Here is a 15,184-nt window from a genome sequence, read left to right on the forward strand (position 1 = left end):
AACACACAGAAGATTGTCTTTATGAACACACAGAGGATTGTCTTTATGAACACACCAGAAGCATGTCTTTATGAACACACCAGAAGCATCTCTTTATGAACACAGAAGATTGTCTTTATGAACACAGAAGATTGTCTTTATGAACACACAGAAGATTGTCTTTATGAACACACAGAGGATTGTCTTTATGAACACACAGAAGATTGTCTTTATGAACACACAGAAGATTGTCTTTATGAACACACAGGAGATTGTCTTTATGAACACACAGAGGATTGTCTTTATGAACACACAGAAGATTGTCTTTATGTACACACAGAGGATTGTCTTTATGAACACACCAGAAGCATGTCTTTATGAACACACCAGAAGCATCTCTTTATGAACACAGAAGATTGTCTTTATGAACACAGAAGATTGTCTTTATGAACACAGAAGATTGTCTTTATGAATACAGAAGATTGTCTTTATGAATACAGAAGATTGTCTTTATGAACACACAGAAACCAGACAAGCCTCTTTTAATGTTACTACTGTACCAGCCCTTCTAATGAGGACAGGGAGAGAAAGAGAAAACAGAATGAGAGAGAAAACAGAGTGAGTGAGAGAGAGAGAGAGAGAGAGAGAGAGAGAGAGAGAGAGGAAGAGATTGCGAGAGATACTACAAAGCAAAAAGGAGGCAAGCGAAAGGATGGATAGACAGAAAATTATTGTGCGTGAGAAAGAGAAAATCCACACTACAAAGAGACCGGTAGAAGGAGAGGGGATGTCTGTAGAGAAAGAGAAGAGAGAAAATAAGCAATGCTTTCTAGTCATTAGAGGATGGATTTTGACATGTAAAGTCGTTGATAGTGATTACTGTATGAGGTAGAGTCAAAGAGACATACAGTATTAATCAAATTGACAGATCTAGGACATTACATGCTAATGGAGGCAGTGGAATGTGGGCCGGGGCTGTTCTGCCCACGATTAGTTACAGAGGCAGAAATATAATGTATCACTGATTCTAAAAATTCCCACAGGGTTTTCAGGAATCCTGCCAACACTATGTACACAAGCAAAGGAATGCTAAAGTGTGATAACTGAGCAAGCTACCCGGCCGCCTCACTCCATCTTACCCCCTCTTACCCCCTCGTTCTCCCCCTCTTACCCCCTCGTTCTCCCCTCTTACCCCCTCGTTCTCCCCCTCTTACCCCCTCGTTCTCCCCCTCTTACTCCCTTTTACCCCCTCTTACCCCCTCGTTCTCCCCTCTTACCCCCTCGTTCCCCCCTCTTACTCCATCTTACCCCCTCTTACCCCCTCGTTCTCCCCTCTTACCCCCTCGTTCTCCCCCTCTTACCCCCTCGTTCTCCCCCTCTTACCCCCTCTTTCTCCCGCTTACCCCCTCGTTCTCCCCCTCTTACCCCCTCTTTCTCCTTCTTACCCCCTCTTACCCCCTCGTTCTCCCCCTCTTACCCCCTCGTTCTCCCCCTCTTACCCCCTCTTTCTCCCGCTTACCCCCCCGTTCTCCCCCTCTTACCCCCTCTTTCTCCTTCTTACCCCCTCTTACCCCCTCGTTCTCCCCCTCTTACCCCCTCGTTCTCCCCCTCTTACTCCCTTTTACCCCCTCTTACCCCCTCGTTCTCCCCTCTTACCCCCTCGTTCCCCCCTCTTACTCCATCTTACCCCCTCTTACCCCCTCGTTCTCCCCTCTTACCCCCTCGTTCTCCCCCTCTTACCCCCTCGTTCTCCCCCTCTTACCCCCTCTTTCTCCCGCTTACCCCCTCGTTCTCCCCCTCTTACCCCCTCTTTCTCCTTCTTACCCCCTCTTACCCCCTCTTACCCCCTCGTTCTCCCCCTCTTTCTCCCGCTTACCCCCCCGTTCTCCCCCTCTTACCCCCTCTTTCTCCTTCTTACCCCCTCTTACCCCCCTCGTTCTCCCCCTCTTACCCCCTCTTATCCCCTCGTTCTCCCTCTTACCCCCTTTTTCTCCCTCTTTCTCTTTTTCTCTCTCTTTTTCTCTCTCTCTCTCTCACACTCTCTCAATTTCAATTCAATTCAAATTGCTTTCAATTCAAATTGCTTTATTGACATGACATAACAATGTACATATTGCAAAAGCGTACTTTGGATATTTCATGTAAGTTATTAATTGACAATATTAACATAATTAAAATAATAATAATATTAAAGATTTTCAATGGGGCAATCATTAACAATAATAATCAAGAGTAAAAATAACCATACAATGGACAATAATAATGGCATAGAGAACATGCAGGTTGATTGGTCTGTCAGACACTGTCCCTCATCTTATGGCAGGCAGCAATGTAGTACGCTGCCAACACACAGCTCTCTGCGTCCTCCCCCAACAGGACGGGAAGCCTATTCTCATCAGAGAGGTCTTTTAAATCTTGAATATGGGTTTCAAATTTGGGGAAATTACACTCTCTAATTGTTTATATTTTTTTACATTTTGTCAGGAAATGCAGCTCCGTCTCAGGTTCTGCTGTTGTGCAGTGGTTGCACAGCCTTTCCTCTACAGGGAGCCAGGTTTTCCTGTGTCTACCCTTCTCAATGGCAAGGCTGTGCTCACTGAGCCTGTACTTTGTCAAGGTTTTTCTAAGGTTTTGTACAGAAACCCAGGTCAAATAGTTTGCCATGGTGTACTGTCCATTTAGGGCCAGATAGCACTGTATTTTGCTTTGTGCTTGTGTTTCCCAATAGGTAGTGTAGTTTTGTTTGACTGTGTTGTAATTTGGTTTTTATTCTGATTGATTGGGCTTCAGTGTGTTCAGTGTGTTAGTAGAACAGGTTTGTGAACTCAGCCCCAGGACCAGCTGGATGAGGGGACTGAGGCTTCAGTGTGTTAGTAGAACAGGTTTGTGAACTCAGCCCCAGGACCAGCTGGATGAGGGGACTATTTTCTTTGCTCAGCTCTTGGCATTGCAGGGCTTGGTAATGATATGAGAGGGGGTCACTGTATTTTAGATGTTTCCAAAACTGAATTGCTCTTTTTTTCTGTTTTTATTATTAATGGACATTGACCTAATTCTGTCCTGCATACATTGTTTGTAGTTTTCCTCTAGACATAGGAGAACCTCTCTCTCTCTCTCTCTCTCTCTCTCTCTCTCATACAGACACATGAACACAAAAGAGAGTGTATTTTGAGACTCAATAAAAGTCTAGATTCTCTCTCCTTCTCTCTCTGACTGACACGCCCATTTTACCACACTAGGACGGGTCTCTGAATGTAATGGAAGGGCTGTTATAATATAGCAGCATAACAGTATAAAAATGGCCACGCCGAGGGGAGCCTAAAGTCTGTCAAGTCAAGTCAGGTAATTCATGCTTTCTCAGGGTGTTACCATAGACATACATATACAAGTGCATCATTGGTCATTACTCACCTTGTCAGACAGGCTGATGATTGGCTCCTGCTCGGGTTGTGTGTGTCCCAGCAGCACCTGTAGGAAGTATCTGCTGCTGGCAGCCAGGACGGCCCTGTGGGCCCTGATCTCCGTCCCCTCCACCACCACCGTCACATCACACAGGATGTTCAGCCGCCGCTGGTCCTCCAGACTCAGCAGCACGTTGGCACAGTGCACCGTGGACTCATACACGTACATGGGTGTCTCCCTGGACCCAGCGTGGGCCCCCTCATCCAGAGACATCCCGCTTACACCCTGCAGAACAAACACACACACACACAGAGACAAGACATTGGTTGGATGCACAGTCAATGGACGCCAAAGATGAAAAGGACCCAATTACTTGGAGGTTGTAGAAATGCCATTTCTTATATATGGAGAAAATAAAACGTTCTCTCTCTCCTCCATACGCGTACATACGTGTCCATGTGCATGCACTCGCACACAAAATTGACAGGGGACATACCACAGGAATGACAAACCTCAAACATCTTTCTATCACCTCTCCGCCAATAGCTTCAACAGAGAATCCCAGATTCAACACCTCTTCAAGGCAACCTGACACACATCATCTGGTACTTCCTAATAGGATACAGATGTAGTCTCTGTACCAGTCTCTCTTGACCCACATTCATAGCTCAGACGTTCATGGAGATTTGTAAGCAGGCTTGTGAGATTACTAGCCTACTGCACAAACAGCATTATCTTGTTGTGTGCTGATACCTAGGTAAGGACAACGATGACATTAGAGATAAAGGCTGTAACGAGCTGTTTGTTTAGAGCACATTGGAAATCATCCAATGTGACAATAAAAGTATTGAAAATTAATATATTATGTATGTGCAGGAAATCTTAGTCGGTGCCACTCAAAATGGTTCCACATTGATTCAAAGAGGTGCAATGCAAAGCCTTGCACTGTGCTCACCTCAACACTGTCCCACTTAAAGCTCCTGTAGCCTACAGTACAGACAGCTAAAGCTGCAGTCTGTCTGTCTGAGCCCAGGAGTGTGTGTGCACCTGTGGTTGTGTGTGTGTATGTGTGTGTGGTGTGTGTGTGTGTGTGTGTGTGTGTGTGTGTGTGTGTGTGTGTGTGTGTGTGTGTGTGTGTGTGTGTGTGTGTGTGTGTGTGTGTGTGTGTGTGTGTGTGTGTGTGTGTGTGTGTGTGTGTGTGTGTGTGTCCGTGTGTGTGTGTATGGACTCATCAGGCTTGGAGGGCTTTCTTTCTGCTGAGTCATAGTGTTGTAATGTGCAGAGCCTGGAGCCAGTGGCCTGCAGCAGAGGAACAGACTCCTGGTGGGAATCATCTCAGAATTCTAAATCTGCTATTCACCATCAGGTTTCCTTTATAACTAAAAGAGACCCAAACACAATCCAAATCAAAGGAATATGGGAGAGAAGGCTCACATCATCATCATCATCATAAAAGGAGGAGGATCAGACTGTAGGCCTCTTTGTATCTCAATAAAGAAACTGTGATGCTTGCAGATATTATTAATAAGACACTTTGGTGTTCCTCTCCTCATAATAGTTTAGTTATTGCAGAAGATAGATTTTAGCACTGATGCGTTTTCTCCTGGTCAACATTTAACATCTAGTGTATTTCTCTAGTGCAGTGTTGTTCAGTATGACTACAGTAATACACCTTATTCCATTCATCAGAATCTTGATTGAAAATAATCAGAACTTGATTGAACAGATTGACTGCTCTAGTCTCGAGTTTCTCTCTGTGTGCTAAACAGGCCAGCAGCAGAACATAACTAATGTCTCTGTATCAGTTTGAAATGTGGAGGACAAAACCACAAATTAGCCACAGGCAAAGAACTTGTAACACACCGATATGTCAATGGAAATTTGCCATCACTGCAACCCAGTGACAATACCTTCACAATACCTTTGTAAATTAGACTAACAAACTCCCAAGCCATACCTTTGTAAATTAGACTAACAAACTCCCAAGCCATACCTTTGTAAATTAGACTAACAAACTCCCATGCCATACCTTTGTAAATTAGACTAACAAACTCCCATGCCATACCTTTGTAAATTAGACTAACAAACTCCCAAGCCATACCTTTGTAAATTAGACTAACAAACTCCCATGCCATACCTTTGTAAATTAGACTAACAAACTCCCATGCCATACCTTTGTAAATTAGACTAACAAACTCCCATGCCATACCTTTGTAAATTAGACTAACAAACTCCCATGCCATACCTTTGTAAATTAGACTAACAAACTCCCAGCCATACCTTTGTAAATTAGACTAACAACTCCAGCCATACCTTTGTAAATTAGACTAACAAACTCCCATGCCATACCTTTGTAAATTAGACTAACAAACTCCCATGCCATACCTTTGTAAATTAGACTAACAAACTCCCATGCCATACCTTTGTAAATTAGACTAACAAACTCCCATGCCATACCTTTGTAAATTAGACTAACAAACTCCCATGCCATACCTTTGTAAATTAGACTAACAAACTCCCATGCCATACCTTTGTAAATTAGACTAACAAACTCCCATGCCATACCTTTGTAAATTAGACTAACAAACTCCCATGCCATACCTTTGTAAATTAGACTAACAAACTCCCATGCCATACCTTTGTAAATTAGACTAACAAACTCCCATGCCATACCTTTGTAAATTAGACTAACAAACTCCCATGCCATACCTTTGTAAATTAGACTAACAAACTCCCAAGCCATACCTTTGTAAATTAGACTAACAAACTCCCATGCCATACCTTTGTAAATTAGACTAACAAACTCCCATGCCATACCTTTGTAAATTAGACTAACAAACTCCCATGCCATACCTTTGTAAATTAGACTAACAAACTCCCATGCCATACCTTTGTAAATTAGACTAACAAACTCCCAAGCCATACCTTTGTAAATTAGACTAACAAACTCCCATGCCATACCTTTGTAAATTAGACTAACAAACTCCCAAGCCATACCTTTGTAAATTAGACTAACAAACTCCCAAGCCATACCTTTGTAAATTAGACTAACAAACTCCCATGCCATACCTTTGTAAATTAGACTAACAAACTCCCAAGCCATACCTTTGTAAATTAGACTAACAAACTCCCATGCCATACCTTTGTAAATTAGACTAACAAACTCCCATGCCATACCTTTGTAAATTAGACTAGATATCATTGTTATTCATGACACTTGCTCTTGGCTGTCAAATTCCTTAACTCACCACAACACCGGATACATTTTTTTAAATAGTCTGTTTCTGTAAACAAGCGGTTGCAGATTGTTTCATCATGTTGCCTGCTGTGTGTGGGTGATATATTTCAACATCATGTTTGTCTGCCAGACAGACAGCTTATAGGCAGACAGGCAGCTATAATCTCACAAGCTGTAAACTGTATAATCATTACTCCAGGCTTCTGGGAGTCCGACTGTTAATACTTGATGAGAGTCAGGGGAGTAGAGTGTATCCTCCTACTCACCCCTCCTCCTCACCCCCTCCTCCTCACCCTCCTCCTCACCCCCTCCTTCTTACCCCCTCCTCCTCACCCCCTCCTTCTTACCCCCTCCTCCTCACCCCTCCTTCTTACCCCCTCCTCCTCACTCCTCCTCCTCACCCCCTCCTTCTTACCCCCTCCTCCTCACTCCTCCTCCTCACCCCCTCCTTCTTACCCCCTCCTCCTCACCCTCCTCTTCACCCCCTCCTTCTTACCCCCTCCTCCTCACCCCCTCCTTCTTACCCCCTCCTCCTCACCCCTCCTCCTCACCACCTCCTCCTCACCCATCCTCCTCACCCCCTCCTCCTCACCCTCCTCCTTCTTACCCCCTCCTCCTCACCACCTCCTCCTCACCCCTCCTCCTCACCCCTCCTCCTTCTTACCCCCTCCTCCTCACCACCTCCTTCTGACCCCCTCCTTCTTACCCCCTCCTCCTCACCCCCTCCTCCTTCTTACCCCCTCCTCCTCACCCCTCCTCTTCACCGCCTCCTTCTAACCCCCTCCTCCTCACCCCCTCCTTCTAACCCCCTCCTCCTCACCCCCTCCTTCTTACCCCCTCCTCCTCACCCACTTCTTCATATAGGGTGTGAACTGAGGATGGGTATTCACAGTATAAATCTATTAAGACTTTGCCTTGGTTTGTCTGTAGGCGACTATACTGCAATAGGATACAGTGTACCAAGACGTTGTATAGGCAAAAGCAGACACAAACTCAGTGATATACACCAGTCGTCATTTTAGAGCACAGCAGGCTGATATAGAGGACGAGAGAATCAGTCTCTCAGATGATGAGAGAGATAATCAACTGATGATAGGCTACTCTATTATATGAGCAACGACTATCAGCCAAGTGAGGAACTGTGTGTGTGTGTGGGGGGGTGACATTACAAAGGCAATAAACAAACACATTAACAAAGCCCCCCCCCCCCCACAAATCCCCTTTGTAGATGACTTATGAATCTGTATTAGTGACAACAATTAAATATTGAACAGCTCTTCTGGGCCACACTGTCTCTGCCTGCGGTGCAAATGAACAAGATCAGCACTAGATAGCACAGCTGTGATAAAACCTCAGAAGCTCAACTCAAAGGAAAGCAGCGGTGTAAAGTACTTAAGTAAAAATACTTTCAAGTACTACTTAAGTAGTTTTTTGGGGTATCTGTACTTTACTATTTATATTTTTGATTACTACTTTTACTTTTACTTCACTACATTCCTGAATAAAATATTGTACTTTTTACTCCATACATTTTCCTTGACACCCAAAAGTGCTCATTACATTTTGAATGCTTACCAGGACAGGAAAATTGTCAAATTCACACACTTATCAAGCGAACATCCCTGGTCATCCCTACTGCCTCTGATCTGGTGGACTAACTAAACAGAGAACATCCCTGGTCATCCCCTGGGCCTCTGATCTGGTGGACTAACTAAACACACATGCGTTGTTTGTAAAGGATGTCTGAGTGTTGGAGTGTGCTCCTGGCTTTCTGTAAATAAAATAAAAACAAGAAAATGGTGCCATTTGGTTTGCTTAATATAAGGAATTTGAAATTATTTAACTTTTACTTTTGATACTTAAGTATATTTTAAACCAAATAAAAAATACTTTTACTTTTACTTGAGTCATTTTCTATTAAGGTATCTTTACTTTTACTCAAGTATGACAGTTGGGTACTTTTTCCACCACTGAAGGAAAGCCACGTAGACCCACATCATCTCCCATAGTAACAATTCCCCAAAAAATCGATACAAAAAAATAATAATCACAATGTAAAATAATTATCCAGGTGAGTCACCGAAAATAAATGCTCTAGTATACATTTTTCGACCTGGAATTTCCACAGGGAATGCACGGAAACGTAGGAGTAATTTAGGGAGCAATATTATAACAATATTATAACATGATAGTTAAAAGTGAGGCTAACCTATATTCAACCTATCTGCATCCATCAAACAGCCACACATCTAAGGCTGCCCCATGAGTGAGAGGGAGAGAGAAAACACACCACTCGTGGCCATCGGCAGATCTGATAGAGATTATCAGCAAACAAACGTAAATTATTTATCACAGAGCACAGAGAGCGGGGCCACAGTCTTCCTCTGGGCTGGCAGAGAAATATTAATTAACAAACAGTAATAATTCAGGGCTCCCCACTCGAGGGCCGATAGTGGTGGTACACTATACACCACTGACAACTGTATGCCCTACTTCCCTCCATCCTGTCTTCTCCCTGCCCTGATTATGTCTTATTTTCAACTCACCAAAATGTGTGTGTCTGCATGTGTGTGTGTGTGTGTGTGTGTGTGTGTGTGTGTGTGTGTGTGTGTGTGTGTGTGTGTGTGTGTGTGTGTGTGTGTGTGTGTGTGCGTGTGTGTGTGTGTGTGTGTGCGCGCTCATTGGGGGTGGGTGTGAGAGAGAATAAGAAAAGGAGGGTTTGAGAGTGGGTTTTATGTGAGACCCAGCTCGACGGCTACATCTGAAATCAATAACACAATGTTTGACTTATTTTCTTCCAAGACATAATCAGTAAACAATAGGGCCATTAGGTTGCATGAGACATCACGCAAAGAGTGACATTAAGAACGCAAAGGGATCTGGGCAACAGAGTACATTACCAGGGCCCTTTTAGTCCACCAGATCAGAGCCCAGAGCTGCTGGGCCGGAAATGCACCAGTCGCATCATCTGTGTTTAACAATACCTCTTTGTTCCAGAATCAGGGTTAGGATGTCTCACTTTCAGAAGGTCAGTGTAACCCATGATATATGTCTTCTGAGGTCATTCCTAACACTGTTTGTGCAACTCTCAATCTTCTTTACTGCTATAAGTCACCCTGGCATTGTCAAGTGAAATTGAATTTACTGCAAACGAGCTCTCCACTGGCCCTGCAGACAAGATAATGGCATATTTAAGGGTTACTCGAGAGGCAACTGAAGGGCGAGATGACCTGTGCACGGCCAGCCTGTTCAATTTAAGGGACTGATTCATTTCAAATGGACTAAGTAAGAGCATACGTCATGTGAAATGTATACATCATGAAGAATAGAGATCATACTTTATGAGTAGTTCATGATTTAACTACAGAGTAGAGAGAAAGAGCCAGCGAGAGACAAGGAAAAAGAGGGAGTGTGTGTGTGTGTGTGTGTGAGTGAGTGAGTGATTGCACAGTAGTAGTAGTGGTGTAAGTTACAATGTACTCCCATCTAGACGCTGACATGATACAGTGGCTCCCATCCCTGGTCACTCACTATCAATACTCAATTTCACCTTGTTCGCTACTTCAGCATCCACCACAACCATGACTCATGCAATGCATACCTCAGACAACTTTACAGAGAAGTATCATGATGTCTCTCTCTAGTCCACGGCAAGGTCAGTGACTCCAGTTAAATATGCCATAGTAAACCCTCTCCCTCAGAGGGCCTGGGCAGGTATTTCTCATGGCTAACAGCAGGAAGGCATCCATGCTAACCAGCCAGTCAGTGGGGAGTGCGGTCACGGTGTAGTAGGCAGTAGAGTATTTTTGCCGTATGGTGGTGACTAAACTAAAGTGAACTAAACGGAGGGTGCAGGAGGAGTGAATCATGACCTACCACAGCTAAGTGTTATGTTGGTCAGAGCCCAGCCAACCCGGGGTGATTCACAACCACAGCCCAGTTTAAAACGGTAACAGAGAGCTCAGCTAGCCCACCGGCCATGTGATAGAAACACAAAATGCTGCGCTGGCCAGGAATAACCCCAGCAGTCAGTGAGTGTAGAGAACTATTCATTCATGGTCAAACATGGACCGGCTACTGAATGGGTGTGTGTTTGTGTGTGTGTGTGTGTGTGTGTGTGTGTGTGTGTGTGTGTGTGTGTGTGTGTGTGTGTGTGTGTGTGTGTGTGTGTGTGTGTGTGTGTGTGTGTGTGTGTCTGCATGGCTGCTTCATGACTGACAAAAGCCAAGTCAGTACAAACAACAGATATTTTCTCTGAATGCATCAGTTTCGCCTCGCAAAATGCAAGAACCTTATAAATTGAAGATTTATACATTGAGAACGATTCCACAAATACAGTCCACACCTACGTATTTGGATGAAAACGAATGGAAAAAGAAATAATCTCAGATTCAATGGTGCATAAAACCTCAGAGTTTTCACCCTCGGCCCCCTGGGAAGTGTGTGGTCCCTGGCTGGTGCTGGCAGCACACCAGGAGATCTGTGGCTGATCATGTTTCACCCCAGAGCTGGGTGACGACCTCACAACAGCTGGTGTGTGTGTATGTGACAGAGAGAGTGAGAGGGAGAGAGAGACTTCACTTACTTTGGCAATGTTAACATATGTTTCCCATGCCAATGAAGACCCTTGAATCGAACTGAATTGAATTGAAAGAGAGAGGAGTGAGGAGAAGAAGAGAGTGAGTGGAATGTGACTTCAAAACATGAAAACATCAAATATCTGTAAATTGCAACAACAAAAAATGAAATGCCATCAGGGGTCCACTCATATCTGCAATGCCCTGTGGTTAACAAGTTAAACACAGTACAGGTCAGGAACAACAACGACATGCTTTCACAGTTTATCGCGCCTCCATTAGTATAGCATCCGTTGTCAGATCAAGTGGAAATAGTCTGGGGGAGGAAAGGAGGTTTGGGCTGTGACAGAAAGCACAACCTTAATGTCACTGTGAGGGAGGACCTGGTGAAATATCACAGCAGGGAAAGTCAAGAGGACATTAAGGGCCAAAAACGTGAAGGAAGTGAGAGAAAGTCTGTGAGACAAAACCACAGGGTGACTTTCTGTTGAATACATTCTGGTTTTGGGGTACTTTCAGAGGGAGAAGAAATACAGGGAACTGGGTCTTTGGCACCTCTGAGCGTCAGGCCAACAGCCACCGCTTCCACTTCCTCTAAAACATACATGGAAAACAGAACATCACTCAAATAATCATCTTGAATCAATATCATAATCCATAGGGACTATTAATTGGGGTGGCAGGTAGCCTAGTGGTTAGAGCGTTGGACTAGTAACCGAAAGGTTGCAAGCTTGAATCTGCCGAGCTGACAAGGTAAAAATCTGTTGTTCTGCCCCTGAACAAGGTGGTTAACCCACTGTTCCTAGGCCGTCATTGAAAATAAGAATTTGTTCTTAACTGACTTGCCTAGTTAAATAAAGGCTAAATGTATCTGGATATTTTATAATTTTGCTCATGTGGAAATGATCAGAACTAATATTGATGTATGGGGACAAAATAAATGTAAAAATAGTCAATGTAAAAATAGTTTGAGTGATTACCATGAAGGTGTAAAACCTCTCTGTTAACAAATGGTCACAAAGAGAGGAATGTTGTGCCAAACCACTTTCATGTAGGATATTTCATTCACTGGTTAACACTATCATTCTCTGCAGCTGAAAGCAAAAGTACACGAGTGGGTCGTTCCACACCTACAGTGTTTCCATAAAGGGAAATATACCTGGCCAAATCCTAACTCAGATATTTGTGTCAAATCATGCATTGACGTCAACAGCACATTTAGGTTACATGTGTGTTTAGGTTACACGCGCGTTTAGGTTACACGCGCCTTTAGGTTACACGCGCCTTTAGGTTACACGCGCGTTTAGGTTACACGCGCCTTTAGGTTACACGCGCGGGTCCGCGCCTTTAGGTTACACGTGCGTTTAGGTTACACGTGCGTTTCAGCCCTAAAAAGAGAAGATGTAGACTTTTCATTTATGAAATCAGAGCGTAGTCAATTGGTGTATTTCATCCAGGGACTGAGTCACTGTGAACTGGTTACTGGATCCTAGGATATTGCTAAGAAGAGATATTCTTAAGAAGAGACACCTCACCCCCCCTCCCTCTCTCTGTCTAATCCTCCCTTCTCACATGAAGACAGTGATTATGACAACTACTGACCCTAATAAAAGCTGCAGGCTGTGGCTCAGTTGGTAGAGCATGGTGTTTGCAATGCCAGCATGGTGTGTGCAATGCCAGGGTTGTGGGTTTGATTCCCACAGGGGTCCAGTACAAGAGAAAAAATAAATAAATAATATGCATGAAATGTATGCATTCACTACTGTAAGTCTCTCTGGATAAGTGTGTCTGCTAAATGACTAAAATGTAAATGATGATCAAGTCCCAAACCAACAAGGTGAGTGTATACATTACACATGTCCTAACCCAAACAGGGGTGTTTCCATCTGTAGGGACCTACTCTTCAATGGCTATCAGTGCGTTTCCTGACCGAAGTCATCCATTCTCCTCTTCTTTCAGCTCTGCGGCTGACATCCTTTATGGCCTGGGGCTTTTGCTTCTGTCTCCATGTCGTGCACACTAGGGTTTCAGGTAAACTCAGGTGTTCCTCGAATATGATTGGATGTCTCACATCTGTGGAGTAACGCGATGGGAGAATTCTAGAGCATCTAGTGCCATCACAAAAGTTATCGGCTGGGAACCAAAATGAGTTATGGGTGATATTCAAACAAGTAAGAAAGAAAGGTTACGGATCACACGGTATCAATGTACTTCCCCAACAATCCTCAACATCTTCCCGACTAACTGTATCTTTTCGATCTCTCTCCTTCTAGCCTAGGGGTGCCAAAACTTATTTTGACCAGCGGTCCGCATTCGGTCTTCACCAAGGTCTGGAGGGCCATACTTAAAATGCAGAATATTTCCTCGCCGGGAGAAAATGGCATGTTTTTACTCAAACCTCCCACAGAACGTATTGATGTTTGACACCCCTGCTCTAGCATATGCATCAAAATATGGTATTTTCTCTATAATCGCTGTCCCTACCAAAGTCATTAGATTACGCCCAAAGAAGCGCCTTTTAGGGCCTTCACAGCTCCATCAATGTTAATGGGCCATGATGAGGAACATTAACACGAGCTCCAAAGACCAACTAACTGCCTTGTGTCATCGCAAAATGAGCAGATTATGCACCGCACACATCGCAATTAACATGACACAGCAGCCATTTCTGCATCATTATCTGTAATATATTCACAGCTGGCCAAAAGATTCCAGGCTATTTCATAGAGAAACATTAATAATGTCAATCTCTAAGGGACCTCTCAAATGTGGTTATATGTCATATATTGGATGTGTATGACAGTGCTGTGGGGGCTTGTGAGAGCTCTTACCAAGAAACTAGAAATAAGACAATGTTCGGCGGCAGGTAGCCTAGCGGTTAGAGGTTGGGCCAGTAAACAAAAGGTCACTTTTCGAATACCTGAGCCGACAACAGTCTGTCGATGTGCACTTGAGCAAGGCATTTAACCCTAATTTGCTCCAGGGGCACCGTACTACGATGGCTGACCCTGTAAAATAACCTATTTCACTGCACCTATCCAGTGTATGAGACAATAAAAACAAATCGTGAGCATTCCAAGTAAAAGGTTAAAAAAAAATACTTGTAGGAGGATGTTGTAGGAGGATATAGCATGTTGTAGGAGGATATAGCATTTTTAACCTAAGCTTGTTTTCATATTGGAGGGTGAAAGCATGGTGGTGTATGACTGCATGCGAGTATGACCAAGTGGTTGTTAATTTACCTCCTACTGTACTATATAATCTGTCCCAGGGCTGTCGAGGCTCACAAACACTAATCCCCTCACATCAAAGACCAAACCATGTCTTGTTACAGTCACAAACATGAAAATGAATGTGAGAGCATAATAATGTGAGAAGACAGGTGTAACCACCACATAGGGCACAGTCTCACATCCTTCAGTATTGGCACATTATTCTCCACGGTTACATCAAACATTGCTATGATCTGTAGTCTTATTTCAAACCGAGGGCAGGGAGGGAGAGAAAGAGAGAGATCTTTCATCACTCCACCTCCGCTCGGCACGAACCAGGGGGAGATTTCACCACTGTGACTGTAACTAGGAGAAACAGTGAAAAGGTGACATCACATCATGGATTCAGAAAAACTAGCGGACTGAAAAATCTAAATAATTTAGCAAAGTAGTTTCAAGTTTAGTTTAGTTTATTAGGATCCTCATTAGTTACTGCACATGCAGAATCTACTCTTCCTGGGTCCACATAAAACATACAAATACATGACAAAGTACAGAACCGTTAAAGACAAGAACAACATAAGATATTACATTACATTCAAAAAAATAAAAATAAAAGAAGAGTTATATATTAGAAAGACACCAAGAGACAATTAAAATACTATTTACACAATATTCATATACGCATATTCAGATTCTTATATATACTAAAGTTAAATTAGGCACTGTGATAAAATGTGTTTTTTAAATGTTTTTTAAAGCTAAACTTGCTTTTT

General features: G+C 43.5%; 1 protein-coding gene across 1 annotated transcript in view; it reads right to left on the reverse strand.

Annotated features, from left to right (window-relative positions):
* Nucleotides 1–15,184, reverse strand: part of LOC106571989 (transcription regulator protein BACH2) — a 50,276-nt gene that overhangs the window by 6,148 nt on the left and 28,944 nt on the right. Inside the window, exon 2 of the mRNA XM_014145706.3 lies at nucleotides 3,391–3,666. Coding sequence (XP_014001181.3) covers nucleotides 3,391–3,654 — 264 coding nt within the window. The 5' untranslated portion in view covers nucleotides 3,655–3,666. The remainder of the gene's footprint in view (nucleotides 1–3,390; nucleotides 3,667–15,184) is intronic.

This window comes from Salmo salar, chromosome 01, assembly GCF_965601325.2.
Source record: "Salmo salar chromosome 01, fSalSal1, whole genome shotgun sequence".
NCBI lineage: Eukaryota > Metazoa > Chordata > Actinopteri > Salmoniformes > Salmonidae > Salmo > Salmo salar.